General features: G+C 40.2%; 1 protein-coding gene across 1 annotated transcript in view; it reads left to right on the top strand.

Annotated features, from left to right (window-relative positions):
* The window catches only part of mast1a (microtubule associated serine/threonine kinase 1a), a 91,004-nt gene that overhangs the window by 55,354 nt on the left and 12,999 nt on the right, over nucleotides 1–22,651 (top strand). Inside the window, exons 7-16 of the mRNA XM_050044118.1 lie at nucleotides 2,224–2,299; nucleotides 5,116–5,325; nucleotides 5,433–5,534; nucleotides 10,788–10,920; nucleotides 13,027–13,094; nucleotides 13,272–13,348; nucleotides 16,527–16,735; nucleotides 18,447–18,585; nucleotides 19,634–19,766; nucleotides 20,971–21,136. Of these exons, the coding sequence (XP_049900075.1) occupies nucleotides 2,224–2,299; nucleotides 5,116–5,325; nucleotides 5,433–5,534; nucleotides 10,788–10,920; nucleotides 13,027–13,094; nucleotides 13,272–13,348; nucleotides 16,527–16,735; nucleotides 18,447–18,585; nucleotides 19,634–19,766; nucleotides 20,971–21,136 (1,313 nt within the window). The remainder of the gene's footprint in view (nucleotides 1–2,223; nucleotides 2,300–5,115; nucleotides 5,326–5,432; nucleotides 5,535–10,787; nucleotides 10,921–13,026; nucleotides 13,095–13,271; nucleotides 13,349–16,526; nucleotides 16,736–18,446; nucleotides 18,586–19,633; nucleotides 19,767–20,970; nucleotides 21,137–22,651) is intronic.

The raw sequence follows: 22,651 nt of genomic DNA, 5'->3' as shown, positions 1-22,651 counted from the left end.
AGAATATTAAGCCACCCTTTAAAATTATAAAAGGAAAACCTTAATTAGTGTGCAGGAACACTTTCATTCTGTCATGAAGAGATGCAGAGAGCTCTCAGTCTCTTATTTAAAGCACAGGCCTTTTCGTTGCATTCTGTTGTATAATTCACTCACTGTGGTGTATGTAGGATTATGCATTTGTCAGGTCTGTTAAAAAGCTTCATTTTGTAGAGCTGCCATTTAATGGGAGGAGTGACTCAGTCTCTCAGCTCTCTTTTCCATTGAAGACAATATTTAGCAGTATCATATGTAAGGCTTAAGTAGTGGAAGAAGTGTACAGATCCTTTACTCTGATAATGCTAATGCTAATTTTCACTCACTATGGACCAATACCACATTATGAAATACTCATACTCAATATTACAAGTAAAAGCATTGTATTCAACATTCTACTAGAAAGCAAAACTACATAAATACTAGTAGCAAAATGTACAAGTATGCAGTATATTATATTTGATTATTACTTATGTGTAAACAGTGTTTTTATGTTGATAAAAATCAATTTGGAGCCAATAGTAACTGCTAAATAGTCTGAATAAGTCTGATGATAGTCAGTATTTTTGTCAACAAATCCAATGAAAAGACCCCATCAATCATGAATTGATTGTACCAACAACAGGTATTGTAATGTATGCTGAAATCCATAGTGCCCAGCTGTTTTAGGAAATTACTGACCCATTTTTAAAAACTGTGAATTATTTATTTGGGTTTACGTCTTCAGTAAGAATGAATTGGCTTGTGACTGAGTGGCATAGATGGGGTTGGAAAGTACTTGGGAATAATAAATACATTATTGGTTTAGGCCTTACCATACCACTGGGTAAATAAATCTAAAGCACGTAAACTGTATAAGACTAATAAAAGTAGCCCACTGATTTGTGGACTCCTGTTTTCAGGCTTCAAGTTCGGCATTTTGGCTGTCGCCATCTTGGTATTTTGGAGCCAAAAGTGATTTGGTCAAGACAAACCTAATGCTAGCAGCTAGCGTGGTTAGCACGGAGCATTAACAGCTATGGTTGACTGTGATAATGCTAATGCTAATTTTCACTAGCAAAAATCAGGCCTGAATCCATTAAAACAAAATGTTCAACTCTTAGAGGGCCTTTTAGCGTAACCAAATGATAAACAAGCCTTTTTATTCAGCAACCAAAGCATTACAATTAACTTTAATGAACTGAAAACACACTGAAATAGCTGCAGCTATGACTACACCATGTGAATCTGGGGTTGCACCATGATTAAGTTACCTGACCAATGTTGTTGCTGTGGTAGCGACTTGCCAATGGATGGCACCCCACCTTAATAACACTTCAATGGATGAGTTTGTTTTTTTTGTTGTTGTTTTTTTTGTACCAGGCTGTAAACATGTTTATTTGTGCTGTAAAGTTAGGCATTTTAACATGGGGATCCACAGAAATATTATTATATCAATATCACTCCACCCTCCAGTGCTTTGCCTCTCCAGAGTGCAACAGTTTCTCTATTAGTCTCTGGTGTACACTCCCTCCAACCACACCTATTATAGCCTCCTCTCTGGATGCAACATGCCCTAACTACATACAGCACGTCACTACTTATCAGTATTCAGTTTTCATATTAAGCTCCTCAGCAGCCGCTGCCCTAGATATTATCCTATCTTGTGGCTTCACTATACAGAAAGTCTTTATTGTGCACCTTGACATCTCTCATTATTTCTATTCATATCACATCTCTCTGTGAAGCTACATTGTGTTTGCCCACAAGACACCTTTTCATAATATGTTTTTCTTTCGCGAATGTCTAATTTAGCACTGTATGAGTTGCTTTGAGATAACAGTATTACATTTTGGGATTTTATTCTGCCACATGTTGATTTTGATTTTGCCTTTTATCTGTGTATGTGTGTGTAGGAAAGTGTAAATGTGACTGTGAACATATTTATGCTTCCCTGACGTCTGTGCCGTGTTTGGTGTGACGTGCGGGACACCAGATCCATTAGAGAAACTAAACAGAGTGTCCTGAATTTCTGATTAGCATAATATACAGACAGGATGGACACGAGGGGAAGAAGAGAATTATTTCTTCATCCAAGTGAAAACTACAGAAATGCATCTCAGGGGCTGCCTCCCCTTGCTCTCTGCTCTTTGATTTTCTCAGTCGTCGCTGTATATTACACTCCTGCTCTTTTTGTTTGTCTCTCTTCAGCCCAGGGCGCTCTCCATCCTGCTATGACAATGAAATAGTGATGATGAACCATGTCTACAAGGAGCGCTTCCCCAAGGTCAGCCTCATACAAACAAATACACAAGTGTAAACTGAACATCCATGAACACACATCAAATACACACTCAAACAATATGTGTGCAGTCAGTTGCCACCTTTTTAGCTACATTCAATTTAATTTAAAAAATACAGTCAATTTTTTTTTTTTCACAGCCACTCACATTAATGCTGATGTGCTCAAGCGCAGCCCACAACAATTATGGTTCACAATCACAATTTTAGGGGGTGATTTCATGAAATCACAACTACTACGGCCTCAACTATTCCAGTGGTGCAGTACGGTTTGGAACAGAAACTTGGGTCATGTTTAAAACCAGGTGGCGTCCAAGTGGCAGCATATGGCATTAAATTATGGTAAAGATGTCAACTATGGTAGGAGAAGTGTTCAAAGTGATTATAGAAACATCTACATTTAAAAATACAATTTAAAACATGGCTAAACATATTAGGATGAGGATCTTTTAGCACCTATGCTTTCAACAATTCTTGAAGAACTCTGTCTTCCAAAAAGGGTTCTGTGGATGAAAAGGGCTTTTAATGGACCCCTTGAGGCTCAGACATAATTTCCACATTGAACAGCTGCGGACGCACATTCGGCTCTTTTCATAGTACAATTGGCGGTCTGCCTCAGCCCCCTGCAGTGTACGGGAGGGCTGGGAGGTGAGATTACTGTCCTCCTACTGCAGACATTGTGTGAAAGTGAAACCAAGAAGACACTGCTGGGTCCAGAGTGAACGTTTGTTTAATATCCAACTTAAAACTATAATGTCACTACGAAGAGGCAGCTGCGGCTGGCTTAACAGCAGTGTTTTGGACTGGACTGGAGTATGGAGCAAGAGATTGGAGCATGTGCAGTCTTTGCGCTTGCTATGCTTACAGACCGTGCATTCACAAAAAATGGGCTGCATGTGGTCATCTGCACAGGGGTCCCTGCAGACCATTGTAGACATGGGTGGATGAATTGTCACTTAGTCCTACAAAGAAACCTTGGAGAACCATTTATTTAAAGAAGGGTTCCTCAGAAGCAGTGATTCTAGGTCTAACGTCAGCCCTTTGGGGAGAAGCGTTTAGAGTGTATGGTCTGAGACCAACAGGTGATCATTCATAAAAGTCTTTCCCTTCAACAAGGAGTAGATTGATGTTAGTAAGACTGAGCTGCAGTAATGAACCAGGCAGCATGCGGACACTCTTCAAGTCACAGTACTACATTAGTCTGAGTATAAGTAGCTTTAGTAGCCTAATTTTTAGGGCCCATACAATTTAACTACAATGTGAACGGTTTGACTCCCGACCCTGGCATGTCACACTCCTCTCTCTCTAAGTATTTCCTGTCTCTTTCACACTGATTCCCCCTCCTGCTGCTCTAAGCTGTTATCTCTGTATTTCTGTGCCCTTGTTACTCTGAAAGAGGCTTACCATTCTCCTCTGACCTCCAACATAAAGACAGCTCACAGTCAAAGGGCTGCGATGTCATTTCACTGTTCTTGGTAAGCTGTTGACACTGCAGTGTGTGAAAACTCCTGGGGGTCACCCACATCTGAGAAGCTGGACCTGACCTATGAGTCAGTTATCATGAACATAAAATCAATCAATAGATCACGTATCTTGCCCGAGGCACATATCTAATCAAACTGTAAGATAACCTCTTGAAGCTGTCTGTGTGCATTATGTACAGAGACGCGGATACAACTCAATGCCTGAGAGAAACAATGATTTCTATAGACAGGGAAAAGTATATCAGGAAATGTGTGTCACTCTGTAAGCAGGTTTCCTCAAACACTTGCTTGTACTCACACACACACATCATCCTGTTCTCATTTACAGTAATGCATTGCGAAGCAGCGCTAACAAGCTAAATGGAAGTAGACTGCATTTGTATAGAGCGTTTCTAGTACTCGTGACAACTTAAAGCTTTGCAACACAGGCACCATTCACCCATTCACACACACATTCATACACTGGTGGCCGAGCCTATCATGCAAGGTGCCACGTGCTCATCATATTCATACGTTCACTATCTTGCCCAAGAATTGACCCATGAACCTTCTTATTGGAAGACAACTGCTCTACCTCCTGAGTCAAAGCTACCCTTCCCAAATACAGCTGCACACTTCCTAGGACTGTGAATAAAGATTGAATATTGCTGCATCCTCAACTCCATTATAATGAGAATAATAAGCAGTTGCATACCTGAAATAGATATTTAATGGATGCTTAATGGAGCCTGAATTCTAATCACGTCATTGTTTTTCAACATTAGTTACACAAGTGAGACTCGGCATCATTTAGACTGTCTGATGTTCTTCCCAAAGACAATTTGACTATGTACCTGTCGCCTTTTCCCATTATATATTCCTTGTCAAATGTGACATTTAAAGCAGCAATAACTGATATTTTTATAATTACAATGAATACAATAACAATGTGAAAGAAGTAAGTTGTAGTGATGAACCCACAGAGAATTGCCACCTGAATCTGCAGCTCCCCTCCACTTTACAGAGCTTTATGGAGAGTTTCAGATCATAGTTTAACTGTACTTGTTCACTCTCACTGCTCTCTAAGCTTCATTTTTCAGCTGCAGCAGGCAGTTGTTGTCAGAGAAAAAGCTCTAAAAGTCCAGTGAACGCTACCTGCTCAGCACAAAATGGCAGACAGACAGAGTTAGCGGCTTGCCGGTGGACATAGTGGAGCATTTAGCTGCCAGATATGAGCCAGATATTGCCCTCAGGAGTTGATAGAGACCAAAGACAGAGCTAAAGAGAGTGAATATTGGACTAGCAACTGACTTTAAACCACCATCTTGTATTCATTTAGGCCACAGCTCAGATGGAGGAGAGGCTGGCGGAGTTCATCCACAACTACTCCCCAGAGAGTGTTCTGCCACTGGCCGACGGGGTCCTCAGCTTCATCCACCACCAGATAGCTGAGCTGTCCAGGGACTGCCTGACCAAATCACGCGAGGGTCTCATTACCAGTGTCTACTTCTGTGAGCTGCAGGAGAACCTGGAGAAGCTGATGAATGACGTGAGTTGTGTGGAGGTGGTGAGAAATGTAAACTAACGTCAGCGCAGACACATCTCTAACTCACCCTACCTGTCTCACTGTCTGCCTTCTTGCTCCCTTGCTGTCAGGCCTATGAGCGCTCAGAGAGTTCAGAGCTCACCTTCGTCATCGAGCTGGTCAAAAAGCTCTTTATCATCATATCTCGTCCAGCCAGGCTTCTCGAGTGTTTGGTAAGTTTTATCCTTCAATCTGATAGCGCAGTTGGTTTTATGAAATGGCCACTCAACACACACTGATACAGATTCTTCAAACGAACATTTATTGAATCTAGTGAAAAGATCTTTTTTTTTTCTGAGGGCCTTTTCACATTCTGAGTGTGTTCTGCTTCATCTGCCGGGAAAGACTCCTGTCCTCCCACATGGAGATGGAGGGTGGACTGCTTCACACTGAAATGGCATTAAGAAATGAGCAGAAGTGGGGCAGGCTGTCTACTGTGTATTCAATCTGAAATGATGAAACAAAGGTTTTCTAAGTGTGTCACAGCTGGAAGCTGTGCTAACACTCCTTAAAGGGATTCTGACTTTAAGGCTTTAAAAAGTCTTTTACATTACATTTGTTTTACTTTTAACAAATAAAAAAAACATATTAATTTTTTTGTATTATCCCATTCAGTCGGGTGGGGACACGGGGATAAAAAAAAAGGGACTCCTTTATACACCCCATGATAACATACCTGTATTCAGTCTTATAAAGCAGAGGCGAGGTGTGCCCACATCTCTGTCTTGGATGTTTATAATATAGAAACCAAAAACCTTCAATTACGGCAAATTAGCAACACAAATATAGACCCAATGCCAGTACACACCTACCTCTTGTGCCCTGTAGCTTTAACCCTTTGGCTGCAGAAAGAAATTAAGTAAATAAAATAAAATTGAGAATCTTATACCGCCCCTCTAGTATTACAGTCATCAGAAAAGAACTGGAAAACCCAATGCACAAGTAACAGAGAACAACTGTTGCAACAATATTATGTACACATACACACATTTGTTTCTGAATATTCAGGCTCTTAGTGTCCACAGTTCATCAGTATACAGCTGCTAGAAAGAGATATTTTACCTCAAGTTGTTTATTCTGGAGAAATATAACCCAAAATAATAATTTGAGTTTTTGAGAAAGAACATGAATAAATTTTAGCTCTTTGTACTCAGACACAAGAAAGTAGCAAGTCTTTGTGAAAGGACAGCTTCTTGTTGATAGGAGTTCATCAGAATTTATTTCGCTGCTGTTAAAGGGGCATTTCACCAATCTTACACATGGAGCTCAGCTGCACCAGCAGTACTGCTCATCATGTGAAAACAGTTGTGAAATCTGTTTTGAGGCTCTGAAAGGATAGCTCAAAAGTCTGAAAAACACCCTTGATAATGTCATCAGGGTTGGCTTGAGACTTAAATGTTTAACAGAATGGTTGTTATACACTGGAGGTGTGTGGTTTGAAGAAAGTGTACATTTAGAAGGCAGTGAGGATTTAATGCGGGGCACTTTAGAGGTGCATTATGGGAGACATGGGATCGTGTATATTTGCTTTGAGCCATACTCAGGACTCAAACTCAGGGTATTTTTCTGACTTCAACTTTGACCATTTTTATGCCTGATCACAGTTGTGGCTGGAGGCATTATGTATTTAGTTGTCGGCACATCTGTCCATCCGCCCATCCCATTCTCGTGCACATGATATCTTGAAAGCACGTTGAGGGAATTTCCTCCAAGAGTGTGTTTCCACTTAGCGTTTTTCTTCAGCAGAAAAACAGTGGCAGGGCATTGGCGAGCACTTTGCGACAGCACTTCATAAAAAAGCACTCGCACCTTTTTTAATGACATGCTATACATGGGTTTTGTTTTGGACAGCACTATCTTGACACATAATCTCTTACCCTGTTTGACTCAAGGATGAACTGATTAGATTTTGGTGTTCAAAGGTCAAAGGTCACTCTGACCTCACAAAACATATTTTTAACCATATATGAAGAACTCATACACTAATTATGACAAAATTTCACACAAACGTCTATATGAAAAAAAAAAAAAAAAAAAAAAAAAACGTGAAGTGATGAAATTTTATAACCAAAAAGTTACAGATCAGCTTCATTGTGTTCTGCAAAAGCACTTTACTGGTCATAATTCAACACTATATCTCAGGAACCAGAAGCGGAGACATTTGGGATACTGAATTGGTGACACTCATCTTTGGTGTCCACCTTGAAACTGCGGATTGTATAGATCTTCTGTGGTGTTGGGTTAAATATGTGTATGAAGCATCCATGTTTCAGAACATGTAGCTACATTGCAAAAACATCAATATTTGAACCATTTTCAACTGTCATGGCTACATATGAGTCTAGACAGACATGGATGTAAACTGCAACTTGACTGGTTTGCGAAGGCATACAACTGCAAGGCGGTGATTATAGTGTTTTTAAATAAAAGTCCCTGACTTCATGTGAACAAAACTCTTTTATTAGCAGAGAGTCTTGAGGATGATTTCTCATTCAGTAACAACATATCAAAGCATTACAAAACAGGGTGCGTATAGCTATTTAATATGTCACAGAGGATGGAAGACAAACAGTTACTTGATATCATTAAATGATCAGTCAACGTGGCTGCATTAGAATCAAAACCAATAGATGTGAAAACACATAATCAGACTACTACTCTATATTTACTACGTCCCCCTGCATTCACAAATGGCTTCAATATACACTTACTTCCAGTTAGGTAGTTTCACTTTCAGCATTGTTAATACATTAGATATTCATGTATGAATGTACTGTATGTGCAGTGGAGGTCATGGTTATGTATAAGCTGTGCCAGTCAGTATATGAGACATGCTGCACATGTCTGCAGCAGCAGAGTATGCACTTATCGCCGCAGGATATTTTTCCAACTAACTCGAAACTGTAAAATATTCTTCCCGCCTCCACTTCTTGTCGATCTCCTCAGCAGCACATCAAATCAGCCGGGAGACGGGAGTCGTGTCCTTGACATGTTGATACATAACTCACTTCAACTTACTTAGTAGTAACAAGCCTCTCTGTATGCACAGGAGGCTTAGCCATACCTGGATATCAGCTGACTGATTGATGGCCTCACATGTTCGTCATTGGCGTGGTCCCTCCTTTAAACGTCCCCCGGCTCATCTTTCCGTTGCTAAGGCGACCGTCAGAAGAGGTCGATAGGGTCAGGCAGGATGTGGAGGGGACTTAAGATCCCCACGGCCCTTAGGTTAGAGAGGAGAAGACTCACACGCACACAGATAAAATGCTATCCACAGCCATAGAGTTCATTTAGCATTCAAGTCAGTTGCGAGTTCTGATTTGGTGAAAATGTCACAGTCAGTAGGCTGTTAGCTGCAGGGATATTATCCTGGAGCAGACCAGGCTATCAGAGAGGCAGGTTAATTCCCCCTTTCCGTACTCTCTCTTTTTCTTCAGTCGAAGGGAGCAGATATGAGAGAGCAGGGGAGGAAGGAAATGATCCCGGCTGCCCCAGGCTCTGCTTTCTAATCAAAATGTTATTCCACCAACAGGAATGAAACTGAATCCCACAGGACACCACAAACCCTGTTTCACTGGAAAAAAGGATGTTTCAAGAAAGCAATTTAAAGTTGGGAGGTGTATTAACACTGATTGTATTTGTTTGACAGCCCCATAGCGGTGTTTGGTCATGAATTTGCAGCAGGTTGAAGAAAATCCTACTTCTTGATTTTAGTTTGTCACACCTGGAATTAATTTATGGGCCCTGTTTAAATGATTTATGGTGCATGGCCTAAAGTGCATGGCGCAAGTGCATAGGGCATGTACAGCATTACTTTTTGCTAGTTTAGCGGCACATAATCTCGGGGCGCAAAGTAAGGCACAAGGGGCAGTGAGGCTTTATTTATTCCCTTAATTAATTCTAAGTGTTACATAAATTCAACCAATCAGAGTGTTATCTCTCATTCCCTTTAAAAGCCAGGTGTGTCTGCACCTTTGAGCCATTTTGTACTGAAAGTAATGCAATAAAAACAGGGATGTCACAGCAGGAAATATCTTGGGACATTTAAGAGGCAAAACTTTAAACAGTAGTTATAAACTTGACAGAGGAAACAGAACTTAACTTTTAGATTCTGAAATAATCGATGCAGTTACGCTGCTCCTCATGCGTAAATGTGCACAGCATCTCTTAATGTGGAGTTGGTCAGCAGCTCTGCTCTGCTCTCTGCTATGTTGACATTTAAAAGAATGTAATTAATGTTTTCCTCATTGATGATGTATCATGTCACCCATCTGCTGGTTGTGTAACAAGCAGAGTGTACAGGTGTTATGAACCCACTGATGTAGGTGCATCTTACTATCTGAATAATGCACCCTTTGAATAGCAGGAAAATACAGCACCATTTTATCAGTAGACCAGGTTTTTGTTGGTCAATGGTGCAATCGCTTTGCTGCCTCAAAATAACAATACACCAACAATGTGCCTAACCACACCTCATTATAAGACCCGGATGCCCTTGAGCACAGATGGGTGCTGGCAGTAAAAATGACATCTGCGTCTAAAGCTGGTCTGAAGCTAGCAATGACCATCGCATTGCGCTGTGCACCACTGAGTGCCGCTTTGCGACACTTTGCGCTGTGTGTAAGATATGGCTCTGTGTGATGTGACACAATTATAACAGCAGTTCACATCTCTTCGTTTCTGCTACCTAGGACTCTAGTTACCATGGCTCTAAAAAAGAAAAATCAGGATTATGATATATGTTACCATCATATTAGTGGTAGTCATAACCTGACTGATACTGTCAGATTCTGTCAGATATTTGGGAGCACAAAAATATCTGGTAACTATGTGTTGGCTGATAATCACTTTTAGAAACATAAGCGCATGACAAACAGTTTTATATAGATCATTTCAATTCAGTTTTCACTTTTTTTTTTTTTTCTTTTTTTTTCCAAAAATGCCAAAAAATGATCATCCCCTTCTTTGTGTCTTTTTCTTGATCTCACATGGATTAACAAAATATTGCAAGGGAGTGGTAAAGGTTTTCTTTTTGTAATCTCACACATCAGTAGCAGCAAGTGTTGATATTCAAGTGGCAATTATCTGGTGCTGACAGGGGCTGATTAGATTTTAATGAATTCACTTCTAGGGATGATGTGGCTCCAGCACTGCTCTCCAGACCTATCTGAAGGTGTTAAAACTCTGCTATTGTGGACTTAAAGATATTTTCACAGCTAAATATTAAATGAGCAGTGATCACTTAAATGTTCTAGACACACTACGTCGTATTCACACTGTTACTGTAGCTCCTTTTGGATTACCTGTACAGCTGAATACCAGATGTTCAGGTACATCTGATGTCAGATCTTGAGCTATGGTTTAAGCTTTAAGGTGTTTGATACTGTACATTTCTTTGGAACTTAATTTTTCCCCTCCAATGACAGGAGTTTAACCCTGAAGAGTTTTACCATCTGCTGGAGGCAGCGGAGGACCACGCCAAAGAGGGACAGCTGATGAAGGCAGACATCCCTCGATACATCATCAGTCAGTTGGGGCTGACCAGAGACCCACTTGAGGGTAAGAGAAAGAGAAATAAATATTCACTTATGAACAAGTTGTGTCTTATTTGTTTAATCAATCACACATAGTAACGTAAGGATAATAGTTTATGTGCTGTGACTATTCCTTTACGGACAATGGCAAGGTACAGTGACTTTCTGTGACTTTTTGTCAGGAAATAGTTCAACCCTTAAACTTCCTCTAAAACTCCAGCTTATCGTTCTACAGCAGCATGTTAATTAGGGAGCTTTAGAGGTGTTAGTAGCTTGATTTTTCAAACACAGAAGCAGGCTAGCTGCTGATTACCTCCTGGCTATAGCTCCACAGCTAATGGACAGACATGAGATCAATCTTTTCATTTAACTCTAAGCAAATAGCTTTCCTCAAAATGTCAAACTATTCCTTTAAGCTCCTTTAAGTTAGTTAATGTAGTGTGTCCTATTGATCTGTCCCACTTAATAACACAATCAGCATTAAGAAACTTTAAAACTCTACCGCCTAGTCGTCGCACTCCTTTATAAAATCAGAACTCAAAGTAAACCATTAACACAGAGACATTGGGTTCATTTGTAAATCCAGTCCAATCTGCACTAAAATTAGGGCCCTGTTGTTTGGAGAAATAGAGCTTTCTATTTCCTCGTGAATTAATGAGCGGTGAAGTTAATCACACATTCCCTTCACTTGGCGGTCTGCTGCTCCATCTCCTCGGAGTGCCCAGAGTATGCTCCGCTGCGCAGAGAGTTTGGTGTTCTGAATAACCAAATGGTACATTTCAAGAGTTCTGTTCTCTCAGCTAACTGAGTGACTTCATAGAGAGGTGAGGTCCATTCCGTCCCATTGGACCACAGTGGGACCTTTGAACAGCAAGACACAAATGATTTTTGATCCTGTTTCAGTTGTGCTATGAACTATACATATAATTTTTGTCACTTACTGCAAGTCAAGAAAGTAGCAGTTGGTTGTGAAATGAAGCTGGTCTTTGACTGTGTAGTCTCGCCACCAGACAATCAGAGATCTCCAGCGTCTAAAGACTGACTTGTGAGTCTACTGACTGTGAAAATACATTTTTACAAAGACTACACACCCTGAAGACATCAGAGCATTCTCTCGCTGAAGCTTCAGTTCAGCACAGTTTTAATGGTGTCAGTTTGTCAGAATGTAAAGAAATAAAGAAAAAAAAGAAAACCCAGGGCTCAAGTTTAGAGTCTGGCTGGATCATTTGCTGGCTGGTGGTGCGATAGCATCGCTGTCTTTCATTAATCATCATGGCTCAGACTCGGCCCCCAAACTCACAGTTCTAATTCACATCTGCTCAGCCGCTGCCGGTCTCATCCATCAGGACCTGTTCATTAGCTGATGGATGAAATGACCCAAAATGACTCTTTACAATAAACCTCTGCCATTTTATTTCTGAATTCATGAAAAATATGGGCCTGTCTTTCTTAACTAATCTCTACTAACAGTTTGCCACTTGATATCTTGATCTTGCACTTTCTTTTACACCTACATCGTCACGCATAGACACGAATGCACACCCATGTAGCTGCTTGCACATTTTCACACTCTCATTTCTTTTCTTGGCTCCTCATAGAGACCGCTGACAGTCGTTTCCAGCATCAAAGAGAAACCAACAGAATACACGATTGTCAGCTCAGTGACTTTTATTTTACATGAAGTTAATATCTACAGAGCGGCTTTGTAAACGCTTTGCAAAGTTAATTATTAGTCAATTATTTCCCTGCTCCAACAAAACCGTACTATAATCAGAGTATTCTAGCAGCTGTCACATACAAGAGTGGAAGAACACTGAAAATTAGCTGCCAGTGCTGCTCGAGGAAGGAGAAGGTACAAAGTGAGGGGGAGGGAGAGCTGAAAGAGACAAGACAAATTAATAGGAAGAAGCTATTTTAACTCTCATGTTTTTTTTTTCTGTGATCTGACGCGTTTGGCCCTTCATCTGTTTTTATAAAAAAAAAATGAAAAGCTGTGTTGTTTAAGATGTCTGTACAGCTGCAATTTTTTATCTGCTCACAGCAGTGTGGGAGGCCTGGTGTTTTGGCACGAAAAATGTCTCTTTTCTTTCCAACACCCGGTTTGCTTGTTAACTAACATGTTTCTCAACAGAAATCGTGAGCCTCGACAGCTACGACAGTGAGGGTCCACATACTCCAGAGACCGACGACTCAGCAGAGGTGAAGAACAAATAAACGCAGACAGATCTGTGTTTACATGTATTCATACACAGAATGACTGCATGTCCACACCAGCATTCATACACACACAACTATCAAACTTATTTGAGCATTTGAACATTTAATATAAACTGTTGTTGTGTTGATCTGAGTTATAATTTTAAAATATGTCACCAGGGAAAAGGGAGAGCCATCAAGCCACCGACTGAAGAGGATTTTCAGAGCATCAAACTTATCAGCAATGGAGCTTATGGGTAAGCAATGGATTCGAACCTTATTGACCCCTCATGGACCAGACCGGCAACTTGTCATCAAGCGCCAATCGCCAAGGCTGCACCCCCCTTTTTGGGAAAAGAATCGCACTGTCACATAAGGAGAGAAACGATATAAGCCAAAAAGATGTTTGATTGCTTGCTTAAGCGGGAGGTTGCTACAGTAAAGCAGCTAAATCTCAGCCTAGTCTTGATCGAGAGTTGGCTATTAACAGGTTGGTTATTTACAAGCAGCAATCTTTGGGGCTAAAAAATACAGCCAACATGGAAGTGCCAAAAACTGCAGTTCCTCAAATGGCCACTTGAGGCTGGCTCCAACAGTGACCTAGGAAATCCAGTGGTACCAACCATGTTATGCTAGCTTCTCAGGAAGGGGGCTCCAAAGTTAGGCTAAATTTTGGCAAGGGAAAAACAGCATGGCCATTTTCACAGGGGTCCCTTGACCTCTAACCTCAACATATCTGAATGAAAATAGGTTCTGTGGGTACCCACAATTCTCCCCTTTACAGGCATGTCCTCTTTCGGTTAGTCCCATACAGTTTTGGGCCACAAACTATGCACTTATTTGCATGCAGTGTTTATTACAGCATTATCACTAGAAAAACCTGACACAGAGTGCTGAGCTGCATCTCAAATTAATCTGTGGGTTTCCAGTTTTCAAGTAACACAAGTAGCATATACTGTTGACCTGCTATCTCCCCCAAAGGATCCCCTGTCTCCCCCCAAAAAAGACAAAAATGGATCTACAGTTTGTGGGTCTCATTGCGTGCTGCTATTTTGTCTGTTCGACCACACTGTTTTAGCAGTGCAGCACTGGTTTAAAAGACATACATCTAAAATTTGGCTAAATTATAATCCAAACACACATCAGATTGCATTGGCAATTGACAGATATTAGGTTTTCTAATCCCCAACATAGAAGCATGGCTTTGACATTTTTTGCAAAGTACCTGTATGTGCCAGTGTTGTCAAGAGTAACCAGATCAAATCCAATTAAGCTATTATATAGTGTTTTAAAAATCTTCACTTAACCTCAATACACTGTGGAAGTCTTAAATATGGTTAAGAGCTCTTAAAAGAAAAAAGCATCACAGTGTTTCCAAGGTCAACAATCAGCATTCATGCTCAGCATCATTCAGTGCTTCATGAAGACCTGATTAAAAACAACAAACAAAGATGTGGCACAATTGTATGAATTTGAGTAAAAATTACCCAAATATCAACACTGTGATGATAGAGGTAAAAATCATTTCAATCGCTGAAAACCAGCTGCTTTGAAAGAACCAGTCTGAACAGTTTTGATACTGAATATTCTGTAGAAATACCAACAAAATGTTTCTGAACCACATTATATTAATGCATACAGTAGCTAAAATAATATGTTGTAAGAGATTGTTGTCAGTGTTAACCATTATCAGAACTATGCGATGTATTGTTTAGTAAGATAAAAACAGAAACTGGTTTTTAAACATGGACGATGCACAAAAAGACTGACTTTTTATTTACGTGTGAAACATTTACGTTAGAGCCAGATAGATGAAGAAAGGCGGGCAGATGAGGAAAAAGGCCTTTTATCAGGATAAAGCTGCACTAAGTATTTGAAATTTTGTACACACTCTACACAATTTTTACCTGAGATTATATAAATGTGTGTGTATATAATGTCAGGATTCATTTAATATCAATGTTTTCATTTAGGTTTTGGTTTCGTATGTGTTACTTGTGAACATTTTTGAGATAAAAAGCGTTTTATAATCCCATTAGAGATTTAATCATATATTTGGCATGACACAGCAAAAAAAATAATTAACTAACTAAGAGACTGAGACTAAAAGCAGTTTTACAATTCTTTATATTGGTATGAAGAATAACAAAAGCACCAGCATCCAGAGATTTTAAAGGGACAGTTCACCCTAAATCAAAAATTCATATTTTCCTCTTACCTGTAGCACTATTTATCAGTCTACATTGTTTTGGTGTGAGTTGCCGAGTGTTAGAGATATCAGCCAAAGAGATGTCTGCCTTCTCTGACATAATGGAACTAGATGGCACGTGACTACAATAAAAAAAATAAATAACTCAACAACAGTGTCTCTTTACAGAAATCATGACCCGGTTACTCAAGATCATTCACAGGCCTTTTTGTGAGCAGTTTCATGTAGGTACTATTTTCTCTCTACTGAACTGCACTCGCCAACTGTATCACAGGGCGGAAGGACAAGTGCATCTATTCATGAACAAGACGCTCGTGTTTGTGACAGCACAAGATGTAAATATTAATGGCGTCCACCTTGGCTGAGCTGTAATGTTAGCTAGCTCCTCCTTCCGTGCAGTGATCCAGTTGGTGGATTTAGTTTGGAAGACAGAAAATAGTTCCCACACAAAACTATTAACAGCAAGGTTTGTCAATCATGTTGAGTAACTGGTTCATGATTTTTTGGTGGTCTGAACACTACAAGTTGAATGCCATCTAGTTCCATTATATTGGAGAGAAGGCTGATGTCTCCATGGCTATATCACCAACACTAAGCAACTAACACCAAAATAATCTAGACTGATAAGTAACACTGCAGGTAAGAGGAAAATATGTGTTTTTGATTAAGGGTGAACTTTTTCTTTAAGGGGTAAAATTTAAAGGTTTAAAGACATTTTCTGACATGTATTCAGGCACTGGTAAACAAAGACATACATTTAAAGTGTACTCAGCTGACAAACAATCAGTGCGGAATTTAAAACAACACAAGGTCTCCTCTTGGTCTTAATCAATAGGCATGTTGCCGCACTTTAAAAGATTTTCAGTATGTAAAGCTGTCTTGGATACATCAGAAAGGAGCTTTCATTATCTGCCCATGTAAAGGAAAAAGGATAGGCAGGCTTCATAAATTCAGTTCAGGATTAAAGAAGCTGAACGATTACTGGCGCAGGGCTTGACATTTTGTGCCAGAGGTTTTTAAGTCTTAATATCCACTCAGCCACACTGTATGAACTTCATGTCTAAGAGCAGATGGAATATCCTCTCTATTTTTAGATCTTCTCATATAATAAATTCATAACGGTTTCAGCACTGTCTAATCCTGCTTTCTTTCCTTCATACCTCATCTTGGCACTGCCAGTCTCTTTAGATTTCACTCTTGTCTATTCTGTCTCACCTTCTCTCCAGTGCCGTCTACCTGGTGCGCCACAGAGAGACACGTCAGCGTTTTGCCATGAAGAAGATCAACAAGCAGAATCTGATCCTGAGGAACCAGATCCAGCAGGCCTTTGTAGAGAGGGACATCCTCACCTTCGCAGAGAACCCTTTCGTCGTCTCCATGTTCTGCTCCTTTGAAACGCGGAGACATCTGTGCATGGTCATGGAATATGTTGAGGGTAAGGGAGTTAGATTTGGTTTTGTTGCAGACTTTAATTACACAGGGAAGACTCAAAGATAGTTTTGAATTATGAGACCACTCTGAATGGGTGGTGCTCTTGTTCTGCCCTTCCTTTTTCTGTGTCAGGCTTCTGAAGAAATGTTAGATCAGGTTTCTATCTGGTTTGTAAAATAACATTTTCAGCTTTTTCATCCTGGCTCCTATTCCCTGACCTTGCTCTTCTCAAGCTTCCATGAATGAATCTGTTTCTAATTGATTAAATCCTTTGTCTGGGTGCTGTGGCCCTGACTTCACGAGTTTTAATTACTTTTTGCTTGTAGTGATGGTGACCTTAAAGGGACACCCCCAAATCAAAAACACGTATTTTTCCTCTTACCTTTAGTGCCATTTATCAGATCAAATTGTTTTGGTGTGAGTAGCCAAGTGTTGGAGATATTGGCTGTAAAGATGTCTGCCCTCTCTCAAATATAATGGAAGTAGATGGCACTCCGCTTGTATCTCAAAGCGCCAAAAAAATACATTTGAAAACCTCATGAGCAACGTGTCTTTCTAGAAATCATGACCAGGTTACTCAAGACCCCCCAGCAACCGTAGCATCATGCAGAAGGAAGTGTACATCTACTGCTAGCTCACTTAGCACCACTGAGCTAGCTAACGTTACAGCTCAGCCGAGGAGAACACCATTAAGGTTTACATCCCAGTGTCACAAGCACGAGTCTCTCGTCCATGAGAAGATGCACACCTCCTTCCGTGCAGTGATACAATTGGTGGGTGTAGTTCGGTAGAAAGAAAATAGTTCCTCCATTAAACTGCTCGCAGCACGGTCTGTGGATTATCTTGAGTAACTGGGTCATGATTTCTGGAAAGAGACATTGCTGTTGAGTTTTTCAAATGTATTTTTTTGGCACTTCGAGCACCCCAAGCCGAGTGCCATTTAATTCTATTATATTAAAGACAAGGCAGACATCTCTATGCTGAATATGTCCAGCACTCAGCAACATGCACCAAAACAATCTAGACTGATAAACAGCACTACAGGTAAGTGGAAATACATGTGTTTTTTGATTTTGGGATGAACTGTCTCTTTAAAGTGTAACCTTATTCAACTTCTGCTCTTCATTTATTTAATTCTATATAAATGTGTCAGATAAACATTTAATAGCAGATGATGATTTTGTGTGCTCAGATTCAGGAAAAGGAAAGTAATATGGTGGAGATGATGAGACTCTTATTTCACTATCACAATGATTCTTGACCATGAAAGTCAAACAAGGTCAGTACATTTGGGACAGCGTCGTGGCTCCGGCTGCAGCAGCTCTCATGTTATCTGATGGTGCACACTGAGGCATGAAGGGTAGTCGTGAGTGACTCACGTAGGATGACACTGCCAAATGTGCTTTAGGGACTGCAAAGGTGGATTACAAGCTGAAAAAAAGCATAAAAATATAATAAACAAAATGTTTATACCCATTTATATGCACAGGTACACCACAAAAATAGGAATATTTTTATTATGAATCACATATTATGATGCTGCTCTGCCTCATCAGAGGATGAAATTACATCATCCTGCATGCTTTCTGTGCTTCAGTACCATTTGTTTGAATAATTTTCATTCAGCATTTCTCATGCAATATCCATCCTGTCAAAACTATGAAATAAATAAATCCACTCACGAAGCGACAGTAACAGTGTTTCTGTGTTCTCAGGTGGTGACTGTGCCACTTTGCTGAAGAACATCGGGGCTCTGCCTGTGGAGCTTGCAAGGATGTACTTTGCTGAGACAGTCTTAGCTCTGGAATACCTGCACAACTATGGCATCGTCCATAGAGACCTCAAACCTGACAAGTGAGTGTTTAAAGCTTTTGTATTAACACTGGATCAAATGACAACATGTTATGTTAAAGAGGCTGCTCATGGTGATGAATGAAATTGTCACCAAACTGCAACTCCTCTAAGCGTTATGGTGTTTTTCAACCTTTTTTCAGCACACTTTATTTTTGTTTTACAGCCAGCAACTTTATTGCTTTGACTCCGTTTCACCTCTTTTATCAGCATTATTTGCAATTGCCACTATACGCTACCTGCCCAGTGCAAAACAGCAGGCAAAGTTATTTCCGAGCTGGTAAACAAAGTAGAGCATTTAGCTGCTAAAGCAAATGAGTTATAATGCTTCTCCATACATACAGGGTGTGTTAATATCCAACAAGTTCTCCTTAACCAGTGTATGAGGTGATAATACGTCACTGTAGGTGTAATCAGTTTATTCTACTGCCCCAAGTGGCAAAAATCAAATATTGCTGCTTTGAAAGTGAGTGAGCACTGCTAAAAAAAAAGGAAAAGGAGACTGTTTGGCACACTCACTTTAAACAGGACAATTAGCTGTCACTGCACAAGAAGTACTGACAAAATGATTTGTTTTTAGGTCTAGGGTATTTAATGAACATTTAGCCTTATGGCTACATCTAATAACAGGCCAGAACCTATCTGAGCCTTGATTGCCATTCAAAAAAGAAGGCAGGCCTTGCCTATAGCTCACTGCAGGTCTGCTCCAGTCCTCTTCTCCTTTCTGTATACTGAGGTCAGTTGGTTTTACTTCATTTTAGGTCAGCAAATTGAGGCAGACAGAAACTAAACCAAAATACTTTAGGGATGAAGATTCATCTCGGTCTCAGTACAAACTTACTCTGGGAATTCATTTGCAGCAAGCCTGTCTCATGTTTCCATATCTTCACTTATGCACTCTCCCCCTGACATTTAATGCAAGACCTGCCCTCAGTAACAACAAATGACAATCTGTGACCATGACATAGCTTTTCAAATAACCACATACCATTATGTATGGGTTTTATTGCAAAGTACCAGAATTGAATGCCCGTTTTCTTTCTCCAAATAGTCTACTGATCACCTCCATGGGACATATCAAGCTTACAGACTTTGGCTTGTCCAAGATGGGTCTGATGAGCCTCACCACCAACCTGTATGAGGGACACATTGAAAAAGATGCCAGAGAGTTCCTGGATAAGCAGGTAAAGTACCTGTGTGTATTGCAGGCTGCAGAGGAAAGGCTGCAGACAGATACATTTAATTAGCGACTGTATGAATAGGGATTATTTGTGTAATTCTAAGATGGGATGTTTGGTGGATGAACAGGCGACTGGCATTCACGGCATCTTTTCGTCTTCTCCAGCCAACCTGCCAAGTCATCTGGCCAAATCAATAATCTCCAAATGAAGACACTGCATTACAATGCTTCCTGTGCAGTCTGAATTAGTGAATCGTTAATGATCTCCATCTCCATCACAATCCCAATTTTAGCAATTATAGGTATTGTTTGTGCTCTGAATGAGAGCGGTCATAATCAGTCAGATCAGTCAGCTCTTCTGGGTGGAAGCAAGCATCTGTTTGTCTGCCAGTAATCAACTCACATCTGCGGATGAAACAGACCAGGGCTTTGCTTTTCATGTTTCTAATGGAGATTCTGATTAGGAGAGTGTTTCTTATTGACTCATTAATGATGTCTCTTTTGTGTAAGATGGATGCACACACACTAACACAAGTGCATACATTGTATATTCACTTTCACATCTTCTAAACAGCAAATCGTAACTGAACAACATGTATATATGTATGTTCATTAGAATGAAACCTGAAACCTGTCATCAATATGTTTTACTCACTGTTACTTTACTTGAAGATTTGACCTAAGACTTTTTACTGAAGTAGGAGACATCTTGTGTTCAATAGTTATACTTTTGAAATCAAAAATATTTGCTTATTCATAGATTTTGAATGGGAGAGGGAGAAGGGGTCGATGTGCTTTTACAATTATTTTTTTTTAAACAAATTATTTGAACTTTTTTGTGGAAAAAACTATACCAGAGGCTCATTATTGAGTTTTTAAATTCATATTTTGGGTATTATAATGGTTTTACATGCTCTTTTTGATCCTGCACTTTGATATGATGTACTGATGGCACTTTGCCTTTTTACTGTTGTTATGTTGCTGTGTCTGACCTGTTTGTCTGTTTTGTGTGGATGAAGCCAAATCACTTAAACTGTAAACCAAATCTACTTTCGGGTACAAATAAAGTTACCTTACCTTACCTTACATAAATTTTCCTGGATGCCAAGAACTCCAACCGCGTTTGTCAAGCATCTCCAAACCTTCTTTCATTCTCTCTCAATTTCTGTCTTTGCTGTCCTTGCTTCCATTTTCTCTCCATCACCCAGGTGTGTGGCACTCCAGAGTACATCGCTCCAGAGGTGATTCTCCGTCAGGGCTATGGAAAGCCAGTGGATTGGTGGGCCATGGGCATCATCCTCTATGAGTTCTTGGTGGGCTGTGTGCCTTTCTTTGGCGACACTCCAGAGGAGCTGTTTGGACAGGTGATCACAGGTAAGAAATAGTGTTGAAACTTAAGGACTTGCATCTGTATAGTGCCTTTCTAGTCTTCCGACCGCTCAAAGCGTGTTTTACACTACGAGTCACATTCAACCATTCACACACACATTTATACTGTGGTGGCCGAGGCTACCGCACAAGCCACCTACTACTCAACTTTTAACACAATCACACACCAATGGAACAGCCATCAGGAGCAATTTGGGGTTCAGTATCTGGCTCAAGGATGCTGATCTTTTCGATTAGAGGACAACCCGCTCTACCCCCTAAACCATAGCAGCCCTGGCTGGTTAAAATAAAACTGGAATAAATAATAAGAAAATAAGATAAATTTACACTTCTCTCAAACTGCAGCTGTAAGAGCAAACAACAAAAGCCGTACACCATGTTTTCATTCAGCTGGGTTTCTGGGTTACTGTCTTTCCTTATACTAAGTAGGTCATAGTAAGTGTAAAACACTATTTTAAGACTGCCACAAAGTTTAGAAAACAAACTGTGTATGCTCCAAGGATCAATTAAATGTTACCATTCTTATCCAATACCATGTCTCTCATGCATGTGATGTAGTCTGAGCAGAGTTACAGAGATAGTGCTCCAGACAGAGTAGTTTTCTTCCATGTTTAAAATATCTTTTTCCCTGATGACATGAAGGAATTAAAGGGATTGTTTAGATATTTTCAAGTGGGGTTGTCTTAGGTACTTTTCCATAGACAGTGTCTTACCCACAGGCAGTCGGCACGCCCCCAGTTTGGAGAAGCAGACAGGGGTACCGACATGGAAGCAAAGCAATGTACTGCTGTGGGCGAAGGCAGCAGCAAAACATTTTTTAGTTAAATCCATATAAGTTGAAGTGTACGCCATATTTAGAATATTTTCACTGCCTTACCTTGCTATCAGACAGCCCTTTCCAACAGGGAACTGAAGCTGTCATATCGTTCTCATCAAGGCCTGAATCCCTTGACAAAAACAATAATTTTAGCTTGCTGAATGCAGGAGTGATGGTCTCCCACTGCCGTGATCAGTTAATGTGGTTGTGTTATTGTGTGACTTAAGTATTTTAAAGACAGGTCAGAATCATCAAAGTCACACAGTAACACTAACTAACTAACTGATTAACCCTATGGGCCCGAACGACGCATAGTGCGTCCAAATTCACACCTGTTCTTCTCTATTGATTTTCTCTGCGACCATTCATCATAGCGAGAAGCCACACACATCACGTGACACAGCGGAATTGTAGCTTTCCGTCAAGACCAAGCACTTGTCGGTAGTCCAATGTTTTCACAGCGAAAAACAATGATAAATTTACACTTAAATTTTGGATAACAAAGCTTTCATACAGCTTTGCACACACATTACTCTTGGATGGATTACTTGCGAATGCAGGGTCGCACAGAAATGCCACGCATATCACATGAAAGCGCAGGAGCAGACCTTTCCAATGATACCACACACATCATTGTGCTGTCATCCCATCATGCTATAAATCCAGATTAATTGTCTACAAAA

Source organism: Epinephelus moara, chromosome 5 (genome assembly GCF_006386435.1).
Source record: "Epinephelus moara isolate mb chromosome 5, YSFRI_EMoa_1.0, whole genome shotgun sequence".
NCBI lineage: Eukaryota > Metazoa > Chordata > Actinopteri > Perciformes > Serranidae > Epinephelus > Epinephelus moara.
This window is presented reverse-complemented; position numbering and strand designations above follow the sequence as displayed.